The sequence below is a fragment of the Rhinoderma darwinii genome, chromosome 7 (genome assembly GCF_050947455.1).
Source record: "Rhinoderma darwinii isolate aRhiDar2 chromosome 7, aRhiDar2.hap1, whole genome shotgun sequence".
NCBI classification, from domain to species: Eukaryota; Metazoa; Chordata; class Amphibia; order Anura; family Rhinodermatidae; genus Rhinoderma; species Rhinoderma darwinii.
Window position 1 is genome coordinate 28310078 of NC_134693.1, and position 27583 is coordinate 28337660.

Here is a 27583-nt window from a genome sequence, read left to right on the forward strand (position 1 = left end):
TCAGTGTGATTGCTGCAAGTTTCAAATAATTTTTATTACAAATATTTTTTTCTTTTTGAGATACAGCTGCTTTGTATTCTATATACAAAGCAGCTGTATCTAGCGCTGAAACCCCTATTTATCTGGTCCATGGGACTGACGGGTTCAGTGTCAGTGGGTCCTGCGTGTCTGACACGCAGGATCGAGCTGTTATCGATCACATCTATGTTCATAACTTAGATGTGATCGATTACAGGTGTATCCTGCGTGTCAGACACGCAGGACCCGCTCTCACTGAACCCGTCAGTCCCGCTGACTTGATGGATTCAGGTCTTAGCGAATGATACAGCTGATCTGTATGCAGAATACAATGCAGCTGTATCTCAAAAAGTAAAAATTATTTTGTTAATAAAAACTATTTAGAAAGTTGCACCAAACACGCTAATAGACATTTTTGTTAACCCCCCCACCACCAAAAAAAAAAACAACAAAACGATTTCAAAGGTGTACATAGCATTTAAGGCTAAATGAATCTAACATTCATCTGTGCCTATGGTTAGGAATGTGTGTTTAGGAATCAATGTGTGATCAGTGAGGGTGCAGCAATGAACACTGGAGTACTGATACCACGGCCCATGTGTTCATGCCACTGTGTCTTGTAGTGCAGCTCAGTTCCGTTCATTTGCCTGGGCTGAGGTGTAGTATCAGACACAACCGCATGGGTATGTACGTTGTTGTGTCAAGCACTGCAGTGAAGAAGCCGTGATATTCTAGTGCCCCCTCATTCGGTTGATCGGTGGGATCCGTTGTGGGTGTGGACCCTTCCAATCACACCTTGATAGACTATTTTAAGGATAGGCCATTGAATTACAATTTTTGCACGGTCCTTGGAAACTATTGACACATGAATGTGAGATAACCAGGGAACCATAAACCTGTCCTTCCAATGAGGAACCAAGTCAACCAGCAAATCGAAATTGTGATGTATCAAAGAAAAATGAATATCGATATAATAATCATCATCATAAATCATTATTATTAATAATAATGATAATAAGCAGTACATTTTACTCTTTTACTAGACAATAATCCCACTTTAAAAGGCAGGATTTACCAATATGCTTAAAAATGACTGAAAACTTCTTTGTACTTAAGAAGAGCTTTCCTTAGGGAATGTCCTTAAGAACAAACTTGACAGCAACATTATACAAGTATACATGAGACATGATTTATCTTTTGTGCCACTGAGAAAAACTGACCTGTGGTGAACATTGTATGAAGGATAGCGCTTCGTTCTCCATCCTGAACTGACAGGATAGTGACATTGTAGTCCGTGCTCTCCAGAAGACCCTCCAGGCGGATCCATGTGTCTTCAGCATCCACAATCAGTTCCTAACACAATGACAATGTGTATATTTCAGGAACAAGCAAATCTTTTTGTTAGCATGTAACTCCACTGTCACATTGCTAGAATTGGATGGTAAAGACAATGGAGGAGATTTTGACCATTTTCACCATTTAAGACAATGGAGGCAAAAACGGGAACTATTATTAAAGTAAATATTCACTCTTTTAATCTTGATGGGTTTATTATTCTGCGCTGATTAACTAGCTCTGTTTTTCTAATACAGAGCTCCAAATCCCCTGCATAGTCATAAAGTAAAATGGTAATATATTGACTAGCTGCAGCCACCACTCCCTGCCCGCACAGTACCTCTAGAATCCAGAGTTACTGTCTTACTAGTACCCCCCAGTCACATGTGCCACATATATGGACAGTTACCTCACTGGGGCTACCCCGGGTAAGCTACAGTGACGTAGCTTCCCTTTCAAGATTTTGATGGGGGTGGGGTGGATAGCCCGGAGTGTGTGTGGGGGGCCTGCCAGCTTTGCTCCTGCTTGCGCACGGTGCACCAACTATCCACCCTTCAGGATCTTCCAAGCAGTTACGTCACTGGGGCTACCCCAGGGAAGCACAAGTAACGTAACATTGCCTGTTGGACCTAACAATGGACCCAACAATAAAAGAATATGGTTTAAACCAACCTGAGGACACAAAGAAATAGTAATATTAAAAAATATTCTAAAACTTTTCTGAGGACAGCATAAAGAAGTGACAGATAGGATGATTTCCAATTTCAGTGGGCCGTCGATTATTAGTTATTGATAAGTAATTTATTAGAATTCATAACTTATACTTAAAAACGAGCAGTCAGTTTGAGTCCAAGAATATTCATATATTCATGCTCCCCCGCCTCCCTCCTACCTTCCAGCCACTGAGTGACACTACTCTCCCTATTACTATGTAAAGGCATGGGAAGGTGGGGAGGCATGAATATATGAATATACTCGGACTCATACTGTTTCATACTCAAGTACAAGTTTTAAATTCTCATAAACTACTTCACATTGACCGTTAATTGACGGAACACTGACAAAGCAGCATAAATTGCTTGATCTATATTCAGGTAGGGCGTCAGCACCAGGTAAACCTGAGCAGATGCCAGAGCCCACTGGATTCACGGGGCCCCATGGATATCTGCTTGTCTAGCTGAGGGTGGGGTAGACAAGGGGCTCATAGGTGACTTTATCACTCAAGGACCCACATACTGTATAACTTGTCTGCATTGCGTGTTTCTTCAGTAGCATCTACTCTTCAGGGACCATTTCCCTTTAAAAGGGTACATGTAAAATACAATACATATATCATGAAGGCTATTCAACAAATCTTTAAAAATTCAAGATGTAAAAAAAAATGTAAGCAATAAACAGTCATGCTGCCATCATTATTGTTAGATAAGTTCACCGTATGCTGTTCAATGACAGGTTGAAAAGAAAAGACAGATCTATTGACTGTTTGGCCACTTACCTTCCTGGACCCATTTGTAGACTTGTAAGTCAGAATGTAATTTTCAATGGGAGAAGCCGGAGGCTGCCATGACACTAGAGCACTTGTTCTGGACACCTCGGTGGCTGTAAAGTTTGCAGGAGGATCCAAATCTGAGGCAAGACAAAAGAGAAATAACTCTTCATTGTGTTACTTTCTTTGCAGAGTCTTGCTTTATCTTCATACTTTATTGATTTGTAGATCAGGTATTAAAGTGACTGTCCAGTAGGGAGAATAAACAAATTATATGTAAGTCAGGACCTACGGGTGATGCTTACTAACTATTTTGTTTGTTGTTTGGCTGCTTTTTAGTTTAGCTCCATTAGGGAAGAGCTGTCATCTGTGACTACAGCTTAGCACTGCCTATGAGGAGTCTTAGGTAGTCTGAGACACACCTCCTACCTCATCATTGGTTTAGGCTGCTGCTCACTCCCTCCACACTGCAGCTCCACCTCTCTAGGCTATGTTCACACGGAGTATTTTGGGGGAGGAATATCTGCCTCAAAATTCCGTTTGGAACTTTGAGGCAGATATTCCTCTCCCTGCACGCCGATTTTCGCGGCAATTATCGCGCCGTTTTTCGGCCGCGGCCATTAAGCGCCGCGGGCATAAAACAGCGAGATATACGCTTTCTCTTGCCTCCCATTGAAGTCAATGGGAGGTCAGAGGCGGAAGCGCCCGAAGATAGGGCATGTCGCTTCTTTTTCCCGCGAGGCAGTTTTACTGCTCGCGGGAAAAAGACGCCGACGCCTCCCATTGAAATCAATGGGAGGCGTTCTCGGGCCGTTTCTGCCGAGTTTTGCGACGCGGTTTCCGCGTCAAAAAACTCGGCAAAATACCCCGTGTGAACATAGCCTTAGATTGGCTGCTGTGTATAAACACAAGCTCACCAGGATGTCAGTGCATGAAGAGCTGATTTCTATTTCAGCCAGTGCAGATTGATTATAAAGTACAGATTAATACACCACCAGTAAGAAAAAGATGAACATCAGGTAATTGCCACATGTATACTGTGGTAAGTGAACGTAAAGGGAAACCTGGATGGTCGCTTTATGATATTGGCGTAAATTTGAATGGTCAAATAGAAACACTTAAATACTGTAGGTAAACCCTTATCTATGACCTATTAGGACATTGGAAAATTTTAGGGTGGGATCTTACATTCAGGACCCCACCCTATCAGCCAGAAAGGAGAGCCACTGCAGAGAGCAGTTGTCACCTCCAATCCCAACAATACCAATGGTATTTATATGGAAAGAGAAGAGGTGATACAACTAGCACTATTCATGTTAGTGGAAAAGAACAGTGCATTGGCTGAGAAATCCAAGATGGTTCATCCTCTCCATTTGAAATTGAACAGCCGGCAGTCTGCAGTATCAGTGGCATACAAATAGGATATGGGAACCATAGCAAAGATTAAAGTGGAGCCCCCTACTGGTGCCGATTGACGCTGCCACACCTGTGACATGAAGACTTGCTTGCTTTGGTTGGTTACCCATTCCCTCATGCGCTAATTCTGTAGTGTCTGTGAAGAGGGAATACCTGTGAAGTTTCTCACCACCCATTAAAATTAGTAATGATGCCAAGCTGGGCTGGGTTCTTTTTAAAATTTCTATAAAGGTAATTTTCTTATATTTCTAGAAACATTTTTAATGAAGTAGTACAATGCAAATTCTCAAAAAGTTGATTTGCTTTTCATCTAAAATACACAAAAAAACATATTTCTGCTCATCCAGCCCAACCAATCTTACCCGCAGTCATTTGATGCCATTAGTTTCAATGCCACTCTCCACTGGAAAAACACAATCACAGAGAGGTCCTGATGTATTTATGCAGAACATATGTCATTTTGCTGTCAATCATCGCAAAGCAAGGTAGTTTAAATGTCGCTTATCATCAGTCTATCTATACATATTGGCAATTTTTCTTCTGTTATGTGTCAGAAAACTGGCAGGAGTCAGCAGAGAGCAGGGAAAAATCTTTTCTCCTGCATTTACAAAAATCTTTTCGCTGGCCGCAGCTCAGAAAACTTTTCTGGCTATTTCTGCCGGAATAATCCTGATTAACATCAGCCTTATTTTCCACCTGACATGGGTTGAAAAATTGCCCTCATCACATTGCATAAAGCTTTCAATAATTGCCCAATTTATCGTTTTCCTTTTGCCCCATTGAAAAGGAATTATGCGATAGGAGTCCATTTCTTAACCGCCTTACTGCCAGCGCAATGAAAAGCAATGTGCTACGGTACATTGAATGGATTAGCATTACATTAATAGTGTGTATCTCAGCAGTGACTCGCAGATTTCTCAGAGGTGTCTTTTCCACATATATGAGATAGATTTTTTTTGCGGTTGCAGTAGAACTTTCTTGGTCCATTACAGGGTATTATGAATTCCGACAGGTCTACAATTCCCCTGGTTACTGAAATCCCTGCATTATTCAGGAGTGAAGCAGAAGTCTTCTCTCTCCTCGGTAAATATGACTATTGCGGATTTCTGATGTTCTTTCACCACTTCAACTTTATCTAGCCCCGAATGTGAACCCGTATTGTAAATTGTGAGCAGGTCAAAATGATACAAAGAAAGTGCAATGCTTTAGTGATGTGATCTACGCTCCTCAAAGTCATAGCATGCGGTGTAATTACTTTTTAAAGGGCCAATAACCTAAAAGACACAGTTATAAAATGAAGCCTAGGAGAAGAGCTGCTAATATCATACACGCAAATATGGATGTAAATGTTAGGGTCCTCTTATGTGGGCCGTGTAAACGGGCGCTGATCAACGAGACAGCTCATTGATCGCCGCTCGTTTGGTCCTTTCACAATGATCTATATATGGCGACAAGCGCTCGTCAGTACGATCGCTCGTCCCCATACATTTCTATCATGTCGGCAGCATGTCTCCCTGTTTAGACAGGGAGATGTGTTGACGCCAGCGATAATATCTTCGACCGCATAAATAATATCATTGTGGTTCACGGCAAAATTCACAGCAGAAATTATCCGGCACATCTGGACTAAGGGCTCCTTCACACGAACGTAGGCCACCTCGGACGTGAAAAACTGACATTTTCAACGTCCGAGGTGGACCTGTGGGGGACGCGTTGTCACGGATCCCCCACAGATTACAGTCTATGGAGGGATGCGTGACGCGCTGTACAATAGGACATGTCCTATTTTTTTCAACGACCCTTCACACACTCCGTTGAAACAACGGCCGTGTGAACGGCCCCATTGAAATGCATGAGTCCGTGTGACGGACGTTGTTTTAATGGCCGTCACACGGACGTGATTCACGCTCATGTGAATGAGGCCTAAGGCCTTATTCACACGAGCGTATTTCATGTCACTTACGCACACGTTAAAACAACGGACGTCACACGGACCTATGCAATTCAATGGGGCCATTCAGACATTTAATGTTTTTCACGCAGCATATGTCCGCTGCGTGAAACTCACTGCATGTCCTATACTTGTGCGTTTTTTGCGCATCACGCACCCATTGAAGTCAATAGGCTCATGAAAATCACGGACAGCACATGGACGCCATACGTGTGCTGCGCGTGATTCACGCAACAGTTTCTAAGGAAATGATTAGAAAAAGAAAAATACCTCCTTCAGTTTATTTTGCTGACGTAAAAAACGCGTGACATACGCGCGTAAAAAACGCAGACACGCACCGGAACTTCAACGCAGGAAAAATGCTGCGTTTTTTACGCACGCAAAACTGACACGTTGGTGTGAATAAGGCCTAAGCCTTACTGTTCTGTTGACATTTTTCTAGTGCAAGGATCTAAATGGCTGCACGAGAGCTCTGTACCACATCTCAGAGCAGAAATTACTCAATAAACGGCTCATAAAGGCTCCAGTTTATAGACAATGAAACTGATAAAGCTTTTTATACACAACGCTGGCTTATAAGTCATGTATAAAGTGGCTACAGGATAAACACAACGTCTGGAGTAATAACCTGTTTAAAAAAATATGTTTACTTTTGCAACCCATTGTTTTATTGCTCCACTGTATCTAAAATGAACAAAAAGCATCTTTGCAAATAGTCTGCCATTTTTTGTATACAGCCCCTATGCAGACTTTTGTGTCACCATGGTTACAGACTACAAACAAATTCTGTGGTCTGATCCTGCAGTCATGAGTTATCTTCCATCTGCCCCTCCTCATAATAGGAGGTCTGTAGGTTAGGAGAGGGGGCAGAGGGAGGGGAGTGACGCCTGACTACAGAATCAAACTACACGCACATTTTGTTTGTTTGTAGGCTGTAACGATAGCAACACAGACTTGCATAGGAGCTGTATACAAAAAATGGCAAGAATATTTGCAAAGTTGCTTCTTTTAGATGCACTGGAGCAATAAATAAAAATGGATGCAAAAGTGCACATACCCTTAGAGGGAGACATAGACATGGAACTTTTGGTACTGAAACTATCCACTGTACCTTAGTGAATGCAGTGCCTGCTCAATTGCTGCTATACTATTCCTCCTCACCGCAGACATGCTGATGAGGAGGAATGGGGACTTGTGACCCCTGTACTAGAAACCGGTGATGGTCCCAGCAGTCAGATACCCACTGATCTACCATCTTTATGATTACTGGATAAAGGGGTTCTGTCCCCCCCCCCCCCGAAACGCGTGGTACCTCAAGAGACCCTCTATCTCACTTTTTTATGTATGTTTTATTATGATCTATTGTTTTATAAATTATATATATTTTTTCTCAAAAATATGTTGGACTCATGAAAGTATTGCGCCTGGGTAGTGTCTCTTTTTTACAGTGTATCCCACCTAGTTCCCATTATTTTTATCTACCTGCATTCACTCCCCGGCGAGGTTGGCACCTGACGCTCTGGGGATTACGGCAACGGCAGCATTCTTCTTAACAATAGGGTTGTGCCTATCCATTCACAATCCCTAAAGGTGAGCCTCCTTTTACTATACCTAACAGAGAAAGCCATTACTAATCTGACGTACTCACCCCATGTAGCGCCTTTTTGTTCTCTCTGTTCCCAACCAGCCTTTATATGAGTCATCTTCTGTCCGAGGGTCTCAGACCGTCACGCTTCCAAAACTGCGCCCACTTAATACCCTTGTTGTGGTGTATTGACATGGGCCGGATTGGTGCCATCATTTTGCAGCAATTTGTGAAAAATCACAGCAAAACAACACGCCAGTAAATAAACCCTAAAAACTGGCCGGTATTTTTGGGTGGAATAGATGGCTCTGCTAAAATGTGGAAACCGGTTTTGTATTTAAAAAAAATATTAGGTTAATGAAACAAAATAATTAAACAATTTAATGCCAATTTACTGGATAATATCTTTACTTCTTATCCCCGGCAAATCCAAATCCATTTGAAATGAAGACATAAAGAATTATTTAATTGATAGGAAACTGCCAAGAGCTATTTATAATCTCACATTTCACATTAGTGTATTGCAATCTAATGCCAGATGACAGCACAAAGTGTTGCATGCCAGTCCTGTGGGCAGCAGGTGGCGCTCTTGAGCTACTACTCCGCAGCATAATGACAGCTTTATAACAATGATGGCCTCCCGCAGTCCCTCATTGCCTTTGAGGCGCACATATCTCAACAGCTTGTAAAAGCCCAGGGTTCACAGATTGTCACAGACCATCTGCAAATCACAGAAGACACTCCTGGGGCACCAGATAAAAGGGGAACTCTTTGGTACAAATGAAGCTTATTTGTAAGCTAATCTTACCATCTTGCAGGACCCTGATTTTTTATATAAAAGGCATTTCATTAACACAGGGCACGACACAAATAAAACAAACGAAGGCATCAGCGCCACGAAGCAAAATGTGCACAGACGCAGACAATTGGCAGGCCTTCACAGCAGAACTCCATTCCAGCCAGCACAGCGAAAATGTTCCTAAATTCTGAATGTCTTCAATAAATATCTTAAGGTGCCCAGAGAATGTGACCAACATGATCCTCAACAAGTTTCTGCATCCATAATCTAATCATCTGTGACAGAAAATTGATTATCTATGACTAATGGAAATATTTCCATTGGATTATACGTGAGGTAATTGAAGAACGTGAATGTTAATCTTCACTGATTTTGCCTATTTTTAAAAAATATCAAGAGGAAAATATATACTGTATAGTTCACAGAGCAACATTTTCCACTCTCAAATATATAACCAAACCCACACCCGGGCCAGCACCCTTCTTTTTGGCAGCCACCATGGTGTCCCCATAACAATGACTGCCTCAGCGCAGTGCGAAAAAGACAAAACACCCCCTACATCATCTCTAGGACTGCTCTCTTCTGCTGCCAGAAAATGACAGGTGAGCAGCCAACGAGCTGCAAGGAGGTTTTCTGTGGACCGATTGAAGGTCCACGACTGACCACTAGTCCTACCACACAGATACAGATTCTTGCCATAGAGCTACGGACTCCAGGGAGACTTGTGCCAGAAAACTAAGGGCACGTTCAGATATGACGGAATTGCTGTTGAATTCCGCTCTGGACAGTCCGCAGTGGAATTCTGCAGCAGACGTTTTTTTACATTGGTTCCTATACATTTTTAGGAAACTTAGTTCAGACGTTGCGGAAAATAACTGTGCGGAATTTGGGCTGCGGTGCAGAATTTTCCCTCCTCATAATGCACATTTTGTTTAGTGAAAGCAGCGGAATTTCACTGCAAATTTCAGCCTTTGCAATGCAAAGTCCACTGTGATATCTGCAACGTCTGAATTACCGATCAAATATGCAAATGTTGCTGCAGATTCATTTTGGATTTGCAGCAACATCTGCAGCGGAAAAATTCTGCCATGTCTGAACATGCCCTTAGAGGTCTCCTCTTTTTCTAGGAGTCCAGACGTCCCAAGTATGGCGAGTGTGATGTTAATGGAGGCTTTCTATGTGGATGATGTTGGTGCAACAAAACGTATTGCTTCTTTATGGGAAAACTATCATCGATTGTAGAAAACACTCTGATTATTCTGATAATGCAAACATGCAGGGTCATTACATTTGCAGCATACCAGTTGCATTTATAGGGGCCATGGAAAAATCTTTTTTAGCTGATGTTGGTTAGTGACCAGTAAGTTGGTTGTGTGTGACCAGTTTTCTATGAGCACCTGCTTAATGCTATGTTGAGTTCCTTTTGCCCATCTCTATATATTGCAATGTCTGGCATTGTCTTGTAAACTGAGAGGTTGAGATCCGATTTGGTTCTTGACTGAAAACATGATTACAGTACGGGACAGTTGTCCGGCAGCGAGGCAGGGACTCCTAGCGTCGTACATAACTATGATGCTAGGAGCTCCCTGCACTGTGTTTGGTCCAGGACTTGCGGCCGAAATACGTTCTGTTCATTACGGACCGAACATGCTCGTGTGAATCCAGCCTAAGGGTATGTTCACACGCTTAAACAAAAACGTCTGAAAATACGGAGCTGTTTTCAAGGGGAAACAGCTCCTGATTTTCAGACTTTTTTGAGCAACTCACGTTTTTCGCGGCGTTATTCGCAATGTTTTTTACGGCCGTTTTTCGAGCTGTTTTCAATAGAGTCTATGAAAAACGGCTCCAAAAACGTCCCAAGAAGTGTCCTGCACTTCTTTTGACGAGCCGTAATTTTACGCGCCGTATTTTGACAGCGACGCGTAAAATAAAGGCTCGTGGGAACAGAATATCGTAATTCCCATTGCAAGCAATGGGCAGATGTTTGTAGGCGTAATAGAGCTGGTTTTTTTGGCGTAATTCAAGGCGTAAAACGCCTGAATTACGTCTGAAAATAGGTTGTGTGAACATACCCTTACACGTCTCTCTGCTTGTACGAGTCTAACAACCCTCAATCCCAGCAGCCAATATCTGCCTGTTTACCAACACAGACTTTGCGTTCAGTCCCTGTTTTTTCATGTTCCACCCTCTGAAAACTTTAACAACTGCTGCTCTCTAGTTCACAAGTGCAATGGTTTTTGCTTCCGCTCACACCAGATCTTCACCCACAATCAACCCATGTTCATAGAGATCACGTTTCTTATCCATTATTGCTTGTCCATTTTGTATTGGGCTGAGCTATTGACTCCGTCCAAAAAACGGAAACCTTACGGAACGGAGACAAATGGAAACCATTATCGGCGGAAGCATTACTACTGAAATCAATGGTAATGCTAATGGAAAGCTATGGTTTCCGTTTGGTTTCCGTTCGTGGATTCCCCTAATGGAAAGGTCTGCCGGAACCCACGAACGGAACCCTGACGCAGATGTGAACTAAGCTTTAATGGTTGGGGGCCTGAGTTACTTATTAACAACAAAATACCCTAAATACCCCTGCTCTTTAACAGATAAATACCGGCTGCATATTTTCGGTATTCATATGATATCAGATTGTTTGTAGATTCATGTGTTAAAAAACATCTAATAATATTGTGTGATGGATCCGAACTATCCTGATTTTTCTCACATCATAAGGGCTTAGGGAATTTAGATTGTGAGCCCCAATGGGGACCGTATGTAAGGACCTCTGTACAGAGCTGCGGAATATGCTGGCGCTCTATAAGTAACAGAAATAAATCATCCACACATAACGGAATTGCTGCAGAAAATTTTTGCAGCATTTCCACTAAAACTAGGAGACATTCTGCTGTGGAAAAACCGCGCCATTTCCTGCGTTTTCTACTGCAATTCAGTTCACTTTCCACAGCAGGAATGGACATGCTGCAGAACGGAAAAAAAAAACGCACCGCAGGTGAAATTTGGGATGGAAATTTTATGCAGCATGTGGATGAGATTTGTTAAATCTCACCTACTATGCTGCTACCGCTGCGTATTTTCTGTCCGCAATTCCAGAGCGAAAATACGCAGCAATTCCGTTACCTGCGGACAAGCCCTTAGATCAGTAAACAGCAGCAAGCCTGCTTCATTATAGTTTCTGGGTAGAAACTATTTTTTTTCATAAACCATATTAAATATACAGTATAAAGGCTTATTCAGACGACTGTTGAAATCATTCGTTTTCTTAACGGCCACCACACGGCTGCATGTATTTCTATGGGGATATTTACACAGCTGTTGTTTTAACGGAAAGTGTGAACAGCCCATGAAAAAATAGCACATATCCTATTTTTGTCAGTTTTCACAGATTCCTCAATAGACTCAAGTCTGTAGGGGATCCGTGAAAACGGTCCCGCACGGGTGCAAATCGGCCGTGAAAAACTGCAGTTTTTTACTTCCGATTTGACACAACTTCATCTTAATGTCTGTTAACATTGAGAACACACAGGACTACAATACTGAACAGGCCATGCTGGGAAGTGTGGTGCATGGCGTCAGCACGGGACTACGGTGAACATATTAAAGATGAAATCCTTGTTGGTGGTGATTTCATTCTCTCACTTAATTGGGGTGAAATCTCCAAATAAGGGTAACTTCACTTTAAACGGGCAACATGTTCTTAAAATGCTTTTCATACTTATCACTTGAGGACAAATTTGCTGTCTTTAGGATAAAAATAACCCGACAAATGTTTCATTCACGTTGGATAAAAACATATTTTTCATGCTGAGTGCGAGAGAACCCTATTGGTAATATTACTAGATCTTTATATCAGATAAACCGTCTGATACACAATCTCCATCTGATATGTACAGTCTGTTCTTGAGATATTATAACAGACGCCTTAGTGTCTTTTCTATGCATGCCAATATAGTAAACAGCATATATGAATATCAATGTCACAATATAAATTTGAGACATAAGACATGATGTTTCTGTTTAGAGGAAGTGAAGAAACATCTCCAATCATAAAAGGTTGTTCCAGGATTAGAAAATCATGGCTTCTTTCTTCCAAAAATAGCGCCACCCCAGTCCACAAGCTGTGTGCGTTATTGCAGCTCAGCCCCCTTTAACTTCATTGGAGCCGAGCTGCAATACCAGATACAAACCATGGACAGGTGTGGCGCTGTTTCTGAAAGAAAGCAGTCATGTTTTTCAAATCCTGGACAATTCCTTTAAGTCTCGCCCACAGCGGCAGTCTCTGCATGCTCAGTGCTCTTCAGAGAAGTCTTGACTATAGTAAGATTGCCCATAATAGCTGGATCAAAATTATTTGCAATACTATTTCCTACTGAAGGGTATAATGTATATTAGCATAGCTTATCTTTTTCACATAGCATTTATATTGGTAGTTATTATAAATAATAAATATCTTATAGAAAAAGATTGCCTTACTATACATGATAACTATTATAAGGATAAGGTAAATATACCACGCTGTACACACACACACACACACACACACACACACACACACACGCACGCACGCACACACACACACACACACACACACACACCTATCTCGTAAGATCTGATAAGTGCTCATTCGATAACAGTGTTCACAACTAGATGTATGCCTCTCATGCCATTGGACAAGGCTGCCAACCTGCCATGTGATTGGATATTGGCTGCCTAGTTTGATTGGACAGCAGCTGAGAATGACAATTTGCATATAATTTTTAGGCTAAACCAACATAGTGTACAAAATAATCAGATGACCTCTCCATTTTTGTATGTGTTTCTGGGCAAACGCATGAATGTGCTATATCTTTCTCTTAATATAATTCTTATGTATAGAAAAACTAATAGCAATAATAAATACATTGCACAGATAATGTCACACAATGCTCAGATAGTGTCATACAGCAACCAAATAAATTGTGCATATAGTGCTTGTATAGCGCCAAACAGTGCTCAGATAAATATTGTTAAACAGTGCAGGAACAGAACCACACTGTATACATTACTTATAACTCACACGTAATGCCATATAGAGCAAATGCCCAAACATTGGCACACGGTGCCTCAGTGGCGCCTCTCTAACTTGGTCTGGTCTCTGTCCAGATGCACAGACCACAGGACTCTTCTAGCCTGTAACTTGCTCGGTCAGCGCACTGACTGTCAGGTAATGAACTGCAGGTCACATACAGAAGAACCCGTGCAGACCAAAGGAAGGGAGCAAAGGAAAGGTCACCTTTGGCACTAATCAGTGTTAAATTGCGGCTGGGAAAGGGGCATCTCAACCCAAACACCAACCCAGCCCCCCCCCCCACGTTTAGTTGCGCCCCTGGTATTTTTTACCTATATATGCGTGATGTGAAGTGACAGATTCTCTTTAACTATTTAAGCAAAAGTGTCATTTATTTCTTTGCAATTTTGTGCCACATAAGAGGGTTTAGGACGCAGAAATAAGAATGGACTGATGTATTAATGAGGCTAGAGATACAATAAATGCATAAAGACCTTATTTCCTGTCCTCGGATGAAGACGCCTGGTTGCCAAGACATGCGCCGGTCAAACAGATTTTTTTTCAACCTGCTTTTTTCATGTGCCAAGATAAATGAGTACTTTACAGCTTCATAATCTGCCACCACGGGATTATTTTTGTGCAGAACATTTTAATTTGCAGAATTTTAGGGTTCAGATTAACATAGTGTGATGTGTTGGCAGAAGTTGTATCATTTGTTAGCAGTAAAATAAACAGTAAAATGTTGCATTGGTGATGCATCATTTTACTCCAGAAGTTTAGTTCATAGTTTGTAAAGTGAACTTTTAGTTGAACTTGCCTCATGGGGAAAAAAAAATCCCACTCCAGGGGTGTAGCTAGGGTGAGGCTCGCGGGGCATGTGCACTGGGTGTTGTGTGCTAAAAGGGCACCAACAGGCCACTCTACCCTTGCCAGGGCACTGAGATATAGGGCTAGGGCAACAAACTTAAAGGGGTTATCCGGGATGTCATTTTTTTTTTTGTTTGGGGCCGGAAATTAAATAAATAAAACATTAAAGCTATAGTAACCTATCCTTGCCCCCGGCGATCCAGCGATGTTGCTCCGGTGGCACTCCCAGTGGTTGTTTAGATTTACATAGCATGTAACCGCTGCAGCCAATCAGAGGGCTCAGCGGAGCTCACTGCTGACGGATCGTATTTCTGGCATAATGCCAGAAATACAACATATGCCCTCTGATTGGCTGCAGCGGTCACATGCTACGTGCATGTAAACAACCACTGGGCGTACCGCTGGATAAGCCCTTTAATTACCCCCTGGTTAGCCTATCTACTAGTCCGCAGCAGCCAGATAATTTGAACATAATTCATCATTTCTGAAGATAACTTTCAATTCCATTAGCATTACATAAACGTCATGCCCTTTTTTAAACGCTGTCATTGAATCTGTCATTACTATCTCCTATAATAATCAGGTATTCCAAAGTCTGACTACTTTAACTGTAAAGAACCCTTTCCTTTGTTGATGTTTGAATCATTGTCCCCCACACATTAAGGCCACATTCAGATGTGGTGGATCTGCCGCAGATTTTTGGTGCAGACTTCGCCCCGAAAATCCGCAACAAGTTCACAGTATAATGCTAGTATATGGGGCTTTACAAAGCCCCATTTACACGTTGCATATTTTTAAACCCTTTGTAATGTGGCAGATATTTTCTCCTAAGGACATCCTTGATCAGTGGTAGTTACGCCACGGTGTTTCTGGTGGCCTTTGAGACACGTATTATAAATTGTGGCCGTTAATGAGGCTGGTAAAGAAAATGTCTGATCCATTTCCCAAATAAAATTAGAAAATCACCAGGTAATATGAATCCCCATGTTTTACTATTCTGTTATTTATATTTAGCTATTTCTTAGTTTTATCTTTTTCAGGGAAAGTGACAACCAATGACTGGCCTTTTTAGTTTCTTAGGGGGTTAATCCAGGTTTTGGAAAACCACCTGACGGTGCTGGGTGTCGGAGAATAAAAATAGCTCACCGGTAGTGATGTAATGTCATGTTAATTGAGACATCACATGACCATAACAGCCAATCATAGCACAGCCCTGCGACATTAAATCCATAAGACCATGTGGCTGCCATGGTGATGTGATGTTTCAATGGTCGTGACGTCTCTACCTGGAGGACAGGTGGTCGGTGAAGCAGCCGTCCACAGAGGTAGAAACAGTCTTTTTCAAGACTGTAAGTATATTTACTTTTTTTTCACCAACACCCACCTGGATCTCAGAAAACCCCTTTAATTCGACAAAAGGATTCCATGACTAGGCACATTTTTCATTCTGGATTTTAGGATCCATATTGCTATACATCAAGTATCTAGAAACAAATACAACTAGAGAGAACATTGTTCATTTTGTATATTTTATGGTTGCAATTGGAATTTATAAACTTTTACCATTTTAATAATTCTGCAAATATTCCCACCTGTTTATATTCTATCCACCATTTGTATTCTAGTTCTGTACCAATTGCAAAGTACGAATTACCATTTCAGTCTTATTTCAGTCGGGCCATTTCCTCTTAATATAAAATAACTTTGGCATCTGACAGTTTTTACTATTCATGTGTTCTATTGTGTTTTATCTAAATGAACTAATACGTATATACCGCAAGGAGAGGCACAGGAGAAATTTGTCCTGGAAGATTTAAAATAATACTTTGTACAAAGAAAGTCAATGGGAAAATAGACTTACATAACGACAGCACAATATAGTGGGGATATATTGTAAAATTACTCATGGTAAGAGGTTGTCATGGCAGGACAACCCCTGACAATGTGCCCTTTAAGAGCATAGGAAAATTATAATAAAGTATCCCCTGCTTGGGAACCCCCTTTATGAGCTGATCTTGCTCTAATGTATCCAGGCCATTAGGGGAAAGGGTCTTAAAATTGGTCCCCCACCCATCGTCACTTGCTCTCTTCTATCAATCAATACTATTTACATGGAAACACTAATTGTTTATAGTAAATGTCTATTCCAGGGGCCGTTCACGTACCAATAAGTATTTCCCTGCAGCGTACTTGAAGCACTCACTGGACCCTGGTAGCTACAGCATTTTCAGCCACTCAGACACATTATCTGATTGGCTGTGCAAAGGAATATGAAGGCAAAGCGTTTTTTTTCAATCCATAAATTGGCGCCCTTGGCAACTGCCTACCCCCTGTTCCGGCCCTGGGGGCCATCTATGTATGACATGTACCTGAATGGACGCCATGTGATACTACATCCATCTGAATGGCCGCCATTTGTAGCCAACAGCAATTTCCCCTGACAAATATTTGCTGGGGGTCTCAGGAGCTCAAACTAAAAGGGGTTGTCCGTGATGAGACAACCAATTTAATTAAAGAAATAAAAGTATCTTACTGACATGTAAAATGGTTTAGATTTTTTTTTAAGCAAATGTGCCTATAATAACAGGAAAATAGTAAAAAAAAATAATCTGGTTTATAAGTTATACAACTTTTTGTTTTTGTTCAGTGGCGGAAAATCCAGACCTATTACAAAGAGTTTGTTACATTGTATCCAGTCTAGACCGTCCACTCTCTGTGAGCAAAATACACATCAGCGGAGTCATTGTACAGATCCGTAATATGGTGCATGAGCCCTAAGTAACAGTCATTAGACTGGCGTTTAGGCTGCGTTCACATCTGTGCCAGGGCTCCATTCCGACTGAGCTTTCCGTCGGAACGGAGCCCTGACTGACACAAACGGAAACCAGAGGTTTCTGTTTCCATCACCATTGATTTCAATGGTGACGGATCCGGTGCCAATTGTTTCCAATTGTCTCTGTTGTGCAAGGGTTCCGTCGATTTGACGGAATCAATAGCGTAGTGGACTGCAATTGAGTGAAATGCACTATACTATAAGTATATAGCTTACACTTTATTTTCCCATTAATTAGTAGTGTATCCAAAGATAATAAACTTGGTAATAAAAAAATGCCTCTTTCTTCACTTATAAGACACATTTTTGCCCTATATCTGTCTACTGCACTGTCTGCAACTGTTCAGAAACTCTGCACTCACTGAAAAAATGTGAGACATGAAAGTCATCAGCTATTCTTAGGCTGGGTTCACATTTTTGCCGTTTTATTCTGTCATCGGAACACAAAAACAAAAACAAAAAAAACAACTGCAGTGCCAAATCTGTCGCATGACGGACGCCAACAGCACCTGATGGAGTTCATTGAATTAAATGGGTTAGATTGGGTTTTTGTCATGGCATCTATTGTTTTGCTAGACAGATAGTGCAGCATGCTGGGCTATTTTTGCCGTCATTTTTGACCGGATCTGCAACGGAGCCTTTAACGCAGATGTGAAAGGAGCGGTGAGGGGAAGAGGGATCTAGTCTGAAAATGCACACACACACACACACACACACACACACACACACACACACACACACACACACACACACACACACACACACACACACACACACACACACACACACACACACACACACACACACACACACACACACAGACTTTCCTGCTGAACATATCATCATCTAGTAAGTACCTATCTCACACTAGTTCTTGATGGGGAACCGCACTGCTCAGTATTTTTAGTGTCAAATCCTGGTTATACTGTCCAAAACACTCTGCCGCGGCTGTCTGTGGGACCCCCCGTCTCCATCTGCAGACAGGATACAGGCTTGTCCACACGTACCGGAATTGCTGCGTATTTTCTGGTCTGGAATATTGGATGGAAAATACGCAGCAGAATACAGTAGCAGCAAAGGTGATGAGACCTAACAAATCTCATCCACACGCTGCGTAAAAACTCAGCAGAAATTCAGATTCAGTGCGTATTTTTCGGACCGCAGCATGTCCGTTCCTGCTGCGGATAGTGGACTGAATTGTTGCGTTTTTCAGAGGAGATGTCACCATCTCACAGCATTGAGAAAAACGCATTACCAGTTCTCATGTATCATGAAGTAGCAGAGAATTGATAACAGTATATGGGCTGGGGGAACATGAGGAGCTCACACAGGACTCTGATCAGAATCCTCAACTATTTTATTAGAAGCTGGTACAGAATTGTGGGCTGGGGACAGGGTGCAGTGCTCCTGAGTGTGGGAGACATCATGGCAGCTGGTGCCCACCTCTCCTGGAGCTGAACTCAGGAAGAAAAGACAACCCATACAAAAGAGTGATGTGCAAAAAAAATGTGTCAGTTACCATCCGAACTTTATGATGATGTATTTTATTTAAGCAAGTGAAGCCATAATTTGTACCTACATGTGGTGAAGCTGACGCCAGCACTCCGACTGGCTTGGGGCCCAACACTGGCTGCCAGAGAGACTGAATAATGGGTACGAGGCAGGAGATTTTGCAGCTGAAACTCTTGGCTGTCCCCGTCAATGAGAATTGTCTCCCCTGAAACTGAATTATAGAACATATATTTAGTCATTATATAGGTAGAGTATACAGCTGTGTCATTCTGCAATGCGGACGGCAATGGCTCGCTCCTGTGCAGAGGTTAATGCTTATTTACAAGGACCATCTGTCACCAGAAACACATCCATATATCTGTGAGCTACTTATATTGTTCCCCAGGCAAGCATGTGGTTTTATGTTCAATTGATGTCTGTGAATGTGGTTTCTGTGTGATCTTTACTGACCTGTGTGGTGTGTCAGTGTGATTATATAACTCTCCACGTCTGCCCTTGGTGACTCCCATTGCAGTACTGCTCCCGAATCGGTGATGTTACTGGCCCTCAGGTCAAATGGAGGATCCAAGGCTACAGCAAGAAAAAAATTATAAATAAAAACACACAGGGATGAGTATAATGGTAGATTACAGATCGGGAGACATGACATTGTGTGTTAGGAGGGCAATGAAACTGTTATTGTCCCTACAGTGCAATGCCATTAATAGCTGCACAGACCTCATAATGAAAGAACCAATAGTAGTCCACATAGCATAAGGACTTTAAATCAAAAATAATAGGTCCATTGGATAAAACTAAAGATGTAGCAGAACTGAAATCGTCATTCTCTTAAAGTATGTCAGCGTCAATCGAGTAGAGGCCTGTACTGGCTGCAATTTCAACTTAAAGAGGCTCTGTCCCCACATTATAAGTGCCCTACCTCCTACATAAGGAGATCGGCGCTATAATGTAGGTGACAGTAATGCTTTTTATTTAGAAAAATTATCTATTTTTACCACGTTAGGAGCGATTTTTAGCTTTATGCTACTTAGTTTCTTAATGCCCAAGTGGGCGTGTTTTAACTATAGACCAAGTGGGCGTTGTACAGAGGAGTGTATGACGCTGATCAATCAGTGACCAATCAGCGTCATACACTTCTCCCCATTAATTTACACAGCACATAGCGATATAGCTATATCGTTATGTGCAGCCACATACACAAAGACTAACATTACTGCAGTGTCCTGACAATGAATATACATTACCTCCAGCCAGGACGTGATGTGTATTCACAATCCTGACACTTCTGAATCTTTTCTGTGAGATTTCCAGCAAGGCAAACGTAATCTCGCGAGATTACGCTGTAAACTGTCATTTAAAACAAGATTACGTTTTACACTGTTTAACTATTAGACAGCATTAGCTAATGAGGGCCAATGTTTTTTCACCTACTGTAAGTGGGCCCCCTCAACCTCTGGGTCTCATAGCAGCTGTGGCTACAGTTACACCCATCATGCCATACAAATTCTATGTGGTGAATTGGACCGGTGAGCATTGTAGTGCCAATTCCTTATTCAGCATAACCTTCCCCTTCTGTCCCTGTCAAAGTTTTTGGGTTCTGGTCTCTGTAAGGGTTTTCTAACTCCATGTCTGGTCACTATTCTCCCTGTGGAACTCTAGTAATTAGATGTCAAATACAATTCTTCTACGTGATCTGATGACAATGGCAACGCCTGTAGCAGCCAAGAAACTTGTGAACATCTGCAACTTGTGTTATAAGGCATTAAGTTCTCACTTGAATGTTTGTCTTGAGCATGTGTCTAGAGATGAAGTGGTTTTATTGCTCTGAAAAGGTTGCCATAGAGCAGATTTTTAGTAATTAAATAAGAAATCCCAGGCTATTCGCAAACAAAATTAATCAAAAATCTCTTACAAAATAACAATGTGCATTATTTGTCAGGATAATTTCTGGTCCATATGGTAAGTTTAAAAACTACAGATGTACTAAAATAGCATTTAAAAAGAAAAATCATAAATCACTTTTTAGGCAGATGTAGATATGTATTAGATTTAATGAAGCTAGTTTTGCATCTTAGGCTTTGTTCACATCTTCGTCAGTGTTCCGTTCTGGCGTTCCATCGGAGCTTCCAGTCAGAACTGGACCCTGACTGAAACAAACGGAAACCGTAGGTGGTTTGCATCACCATTGATTTCAATGGTGACGGATCCGGTGCAAATGGTTTCCGTTTGTCTTAATTGTGCAAGGGTTCAGCTATTTTGATGGAATGAGTAGCGCAGTCGACTATGGTATTGATTTAGTCAAAACGACTGAACCATTGCGCAACTGAGACAACGGTAAACCATTTGCACCTAATCCGTCACCGTTAAAATCAATGGTGATGGAAACGGAAACCTATGTTTTCCGTTTGCTTCAGTCAGGGTTCTGCTCTGACGGAAATCTCAGGCGGAACGCCAGAACAGAACCCTGACGCAGATGTGGATGAAGACTAATGTGCATATTTTGGGTGTTTTTTTTCCATTCCTATGCATGGCTTCTGTAAATGTAAAATCTTTTGCATAGGGTGTATTTTCTTCCATACGTTTCTGTTTTCTGCTGCCACACATCCCATAGTGCTGTGCATTCAGATGTCTCCCTACTTCTGCTCCTCCTCCCCTCTCACAGCATGCAGTTTCACTGAGAATGAGAGAAGCTACAGCTGCAACCCCTCTTCCCCCTTCTGCCTGTCCACTGTGTTCTATTTATTACTGCAAAAGGATTTCTAAAGTTTCTAAAGATTTACAGAGAACCTACAAATACTAATGCAAAGGAAAGTATAACTAAATAAAATGAGTTACCCAATTACTTTCTACAAGTAATACCTTGAACAGCTTCATAAATAAGCCAACTATAAGTTTTTTTAGTAGGAAAGGGTATCCAGGGGCTCTTCAATGGTTATGTAACAGGAATCCAGAGCCTGGCAGGACAATAGTAACAATAATCCAACATTTGTAGTGCTATTAATATTGCATATTTGTGTTCTATACTGACCTGTTTCAGCCATGATGGTGACTCTCTCACTCTCTTCACGGCCCCAGACGCTGCTTAGACTGATCCTGTACTCAGTGGTTGGTTGGAGATTGGTGAGTGAGTATTGAGTCTTATCATTGGCAATTACCACACTGTCCATCCTGCCTGCAAAAGGTAAACCAAATGTATCCATATATTCATATGTTTCATGCAAATGCTTAAAATGCATGAATATTTATAGAGGAATGAAGAACACATTACTTGGAAGTAGACAAACTTCCTCATACCATATAGGTTTTAATTGGGATATTCGAAATAGATTTTTCCCACTTTAATATAGAGAAACAGTAACTACAGGGAAAGATCTGGCTTTTATATGTAGGACTGATATTATTCTGGAGGAGTTTGTCACCCGGTACTTCTTGGAAAGCATGGAGCAGTCATATTCTTTTATATTTCTTAGCAAGACTTTGTTTTAAGTTTCTGAATTTGGAATGAAATAAAGGGTCCTCCAGCAAACCGCAAAAGACCCTCAATTCTACAACTATGACATGGTATCTGCTTCTAAAGAATAATTAAAGAAATCTAGTAGTATCTATTCTACCTTTGGTGGACTGGAAAGACAGCCGGTAGTGGTGGAAGGATGAAGGTGGTGGTTTCCAAACCACTGTCATTGAATCATCAGTTACGTTAATCACAGATACGTCCATAGGAGGTGCCACACCTGTAGTGAATAACATTAATATACTCATTAATCCTAAAAATGACATGATTTTAGAAAGACGTTGAGTAATTTTATGTCAGACTAATAGGGAGTTTTGTGAGGATGAGAAAGGCTACCGATTACTTACCTGTCGTTACTGTCCCTTCCACTAGTTCTGCTCTCAAGGTCCCGTGGACAGGCAGTAGAGTAACCAGATACTCTGTGCTTGGCAGCAGGTCCGATAAGTGTGTTTGGCGTATTGAAGCATCGAGAGAAAGCTCTATGGGTTCATCACCACCTATGGGAGTATAGCTAAAGATGAACCTGTCTGCTGGTGGAGAGGGGTCAGTCCATGAAACGTTCACACTAAATGCTGTGATACCAGAGAAATACAGTTGCGTTATTGGCCGGAAACCTGTGGATCAAAGAGAAAAATAAATGTATCTGCAACAAATATAAGAGGTGTGGTGTAATGTGCGACAATATTTATAAACACTTATGTACCGTAAAGATAGCCAACGTGGGTTCTCAGAGGACTTTAAACAGAGAGGATCCTATCCCTTTTTCTATTGGGGAGCAAAAATTTGTGCAGGACTCCCCAATACACTATCACCTATCTTTACTTGTCAGTACCCTATCCTTTAAGGTTTATCTTGCACCATGTGGCGCTGTGTACGTTTTTCTCTCTTCAGATAATCCCCAATACAGAGGAACTGCATTCATTGCAAACAAGTAGGTGCGGAATTAGCCCAAGGGTCATAGACAGATTATGGATGGGCAACAAACACAAGGCTCTTCTATAATGGGTGGCAATACCCGGCACCACAATATAAAGCCCATTTTGATCTTTGCCCTCTCTTCTACATACTCCACTAACATTCCTTATATTCTTATATACATTCTTATATAACAAATTCTTCAATGCCATATGTGCTAACATAACAAGAATCCAGATGCCACACTATTTTTTATACATGTATATAGAAATATATCTTAAATAATTACCCAACTACACTAAGTATAGAGCAACATAGTCCAAAAAAGTGCATTGATATATGAAATAAAATAAACTTTCACCACTTTCTCTGCCTCCTGAATCTGTATAATGCCAAGACCTTTAGCATTTAAAGGTGAAAGTAATCATCTAATATTTTCATGAGATGGGTCTTCCATATGTTATAGCAATTTACTGGCTGCCTGATTAAATTAAGCATGGACCACTCATGGTTCACCCAATTTAAATGTCATAATTTTGTTAGCTGAACAAGCAAGAATTACATGTTTGCCTTTATTCCTTGATAACTACTGGGTTCTAAATGAAAATTTGCTTTTAATATCTGTATTACTAAAACTTTATTGGGTCCTATATATTATATACCATGCGATGTTTGGGAGACTAAAGGTGGCCATACACATTAAATAACTGTCATCGAACTGAAATTGAAATCCAACATGCCTGATCCTTCTTTACCCCGCCATCTGCCATGGTGGGGGGGGGGGGCAGTTGGGTGGCCCACATAAACATTAGATTGTTGGTTGTTACTGTCAAATTTTGTGTTTTTTTGCCAAACTTTATTTTATTTGTATGGGCACCTTCATTTTAAATCAATAATCTCTATGATTAGTAGTAAAACAAAAATTGAGAATAAATTGATATTATACAATTGAGAGTGACATCATCTGTGTGACAATAAAAACATAAAACTGGAGTTGATGAGCTCAGGCCAGGCACAAATTGGTAATAGGTAAATTGTGGGACAACCACTGCCTCTACTTGCTCTGAGAATGATCCCGTCCTGGACCAGGAGATTATCGAGATTATCGAGAAGGCAATAAAATAAAAACATCTGATCGCCTATGATTTTTGAAGATGGTCCCAATGCAATCGACTGATTGCTGGGCTGGTTTGACCTTAAAAAAAGGTTGTCTTCATGGGACATCCTCTTTAAGGCTATGCTTTTCATAGTCAACATGTGATGGGCCTGAAGCAGGAGTCTATTCCACCACAAATTACATGGTTTTAATAATTTATTCAGTGGTGCATTCCTATCTGGCGTCAGTGTCCCAGGCCTTCTTGTCTCCTCACTTACCTGCATTAATAATATTTCTTGTTGGCTGACTGTAAATCCCATAGCTTAATTTATATTTGCAATAAAGGCTTTCATTTAAATTAAAATAAAAACTCCACCTTTGATTAAATTGTTTTTATTGTCATCTATTATAAAATGTAGCATCGCTTATATATCCTCTTTACCATCTTTTTGCTGTTTACACCTATTATTTTATGGCTACTTTGTGCATTGTAGACATTTCGAATTACTGTATCTACAGCCATCAACAAGTACCCTAGATATTATTATTTTTTCTATGTGTATCTTTTTAGTACTTCAAGTGTATAAAGGTATACTGTTGTAAATAAGCTATTAGTACTTTGGCTTTCTAAGGTTCTAAGGTTTTTATGTTATTCAGGGCGTATATATGGCCACGTGTAAATGAGAAATCAAAGCACTAAATAGGGACAGTAGTAAGAGTATTGTTGCAGCATTCTACTGAGTAAACAGGACTAAAAAAGGTAATGAAATATATCAAAAGGATGCTAGCTCTAAGATTTGCTTAGAATATAGCCGGAGGTTAAGCGCCACTTGAAGCGAGGGAAACAGAACAAATACAGGAATCTGCCGAGCTTTGTCTATAAATTGGGGTTATTTATGTATAAATAGGTAAAGGATATCCAGTGGCGTGCATAGAAGATTAAGGACTGCTTTTTTGATGCAATGTTTTGCCACCCAGAACAGAAGGGGAGTGTGTCCTCCTCCATGCCCTTTTCATGACTCTGTAACGTCTATGGCCGAGGGCCGTCGTTCAGACTTACCCTCTGACGGCCCCACCCATGAATATCTGTGTTCCCGGTGACATCTTCCTCCAGGGAGACGCTGGCACTCACTTCCGGGTTCTCGGGCTGTTTCCCGCGCGTGCACGTTCTTAAAGGGCCATCCCAAATGGCTGCTGGATTATAAAAAGGGCTCTGCCCACTTGATCCTTGCGTGAGCGTTGTTGTATACTTACGTTTGTCTTGCAAATGGTCTCCCAGTGATTTCCAGTTCCCAGTGTTACCCGCTCCTGCTGCCTGTACCCTGTATCCTGTGCTATCGTATCTACAGTGAGTCAAGTCGTGTCTTCCACTGCATCTACTAGCCATCTACTGTGAAAGTCAAGTTGTGCCTTCGCTACTGTCTACATTGCCTCAGGTACACGTTCTGGACTATAGACATTGTTTTGTACCTAGTTGGCCAGCTGCTACCCCGCTACACGGTACGGCCCAGTGGGTCCACACCCCACGTCGTGACAGACTCTTTGGCAGGTTGCCCACCTTCTCTAATAATGCTGGTGAACTGGACAAGACAATTCTGCATAGGTTCTCACCACCCAGTACAAAAGGAGTGGAACCAACCAGGGTCTGACTCCCTTTCTTCAAGGGCCCCATTGAGGCCACATGGTCTGCCTCTATGGTGTGTAGGCTGTTGAGAATATCATAGAATTATTTTGTTTTGTAGTCACACTCTTGCAGTCCCTTACTGTATTTACTTGTTCCCATCTTTATATTACGGAAATTTTTCTAAAGCACACATAAAATATGCATTTCACCCATTGCCAATTACAAAACTATTTGGAACAATGCAGAATATGATTTTGTTTGTTTCCTATGTCACTTTAAATCTCATGAGTCCCAATAATTTGGTCTTCAATGGAATAAAAGCGATTTCCTGGATATTTAATAAGTGGAAGACCAAAAAGAGGTTTGAAAGAGCAGAGAAAGGAGCCAGACTACATTAGCGTACAAGATTTGCATATTGTCTAGAAACGGCAGAAACAATTTAAATCTAAAACATTGTTTTCTCCTGGACAAGGGATAATTAATTAATAGATACGCCGCAATGCAAGTCCGGTCATTGTCAGCATAATGAATAGGCTCCTATAAATAATTTGCTTTACTTATTTTATTGTTACAAATATGCAGTGATCTTTAAGTAAAATTTATGACCTAATTTGTTTAGCAATGAGGTAGCCGTAAAACAAATCATTGAGGCTCTAACCAGGTGGAATGTGGGAGTTGGTTTATGGTTGGGATTGTATGCAGGGGAAATGAGAAAAACCATATTATTGGGAATATAAAACTGAATAGTTTGCATACTAAAAACATAATGGCTTGAATGGATACCTGTATAGGCATCCACTGTAGTCTCTCGGCTCTGCTGTCGCCCCCTTTCTGCGATGATAGTAATGGTATATTCCGTTCCTGGGTCAAGGTCTGTGAGGTCATACTGGGAGTTTTCAGGAGGAACAGTGATTTCGGAAGCCATCCCAGATGACGCCGTGAAAGAAATGCGGTAATGGTCAATGGGACCCTGAGCTTTGGCCCAGACTAGGGAGATGGTCTTGTCTGTGGAGCCAGTGACCATTAGTTCAGTTGGGTTATCCAAGTCTAGGAGAGAACATAAAGTCATAGAGGTAAAGGTTTTTCATGTGATATTAGTAAAGGAACAAACAATAGCTGGGTAACTGTGGAATAAAATGTTACTGAGCTGTGTGGATGCAGTTGTGAGACTGAGAAACTTGATGTCATGGGAACCTTCAAAACACATTCACACCAAGATACATCATAAATATCAATATTTTCACGATTCTTTGGTTAAAATTAAGGGGCTCTGAAATGAGTGACTTTGAGAATTACCTGAGATGCTTTGGTTTAGAGTAAAATTCTAACAGTTCCAAAGTAAGTCCTACAAACCATTTAGGACGAACCTTCAGGAAATAACGTTCAACAAACCACAAATGATCCCACTGCCAACTTTTTGACCGAGCAAGACCATACACTTTGTCAAGTATGACATTTCTTGGCTGTTCATATTTTACATACACAACATCTTGAAGATCTTGTAGACATTTGGATCACTTCTCTCCGTGCTTGAACAACTCCACTGTTCCCAATGTAAGAAATATAAACC

The 27583-nt window shown here is 41.2% G+C and overlaps 1 protein-coding gene across 2 annotated transcripts in view; it reads right to left on the bottom strand.

Annotated features, from left to right (window-relative positions):
- TNR (tenascin R) overlaps positions 1 to 27583 on the bottom strand; it is a 290179-nt gene that overhangs the window by 27049 nt on the left and 235547 nt on the right. For both annotated transcript variants that reach the window (XM_075833071.1, XM_075833070.1), the window contains exons 10-17: positions 26797 to 27060; positions 22726 to 22992; positions 22479 to 22598; positions 21896 to 22039; positions 19318 to 19437; positions 18935 to 19078; positions 2849 to 2979; positions 1239 to 1371 (exon numbers count right to left, since the gene is read on the bottom strand). In XM_075833071.1, the coding sequence (XP_075689186.1) occupies positions 1239 to 1371; positions 2849 to 2979; positions 18935 to 19078; positions 19318 to 19437; positions 21896 to 22039; positions 22479 to 22598; positions 22726 to 22992; positions 26797 to 27060 (1323 nt within the window). The remainder of the gene's footprint in view (positions 1 to 1238; positions 1372 to 2848; positions 2980 to 18934; positions 19079 to 19317; positions 19438 to 21895; positions 22040 to 22478; positions 22599 to 22725; positions 22993 to 26796; positions 27061 to 27583) is intronic.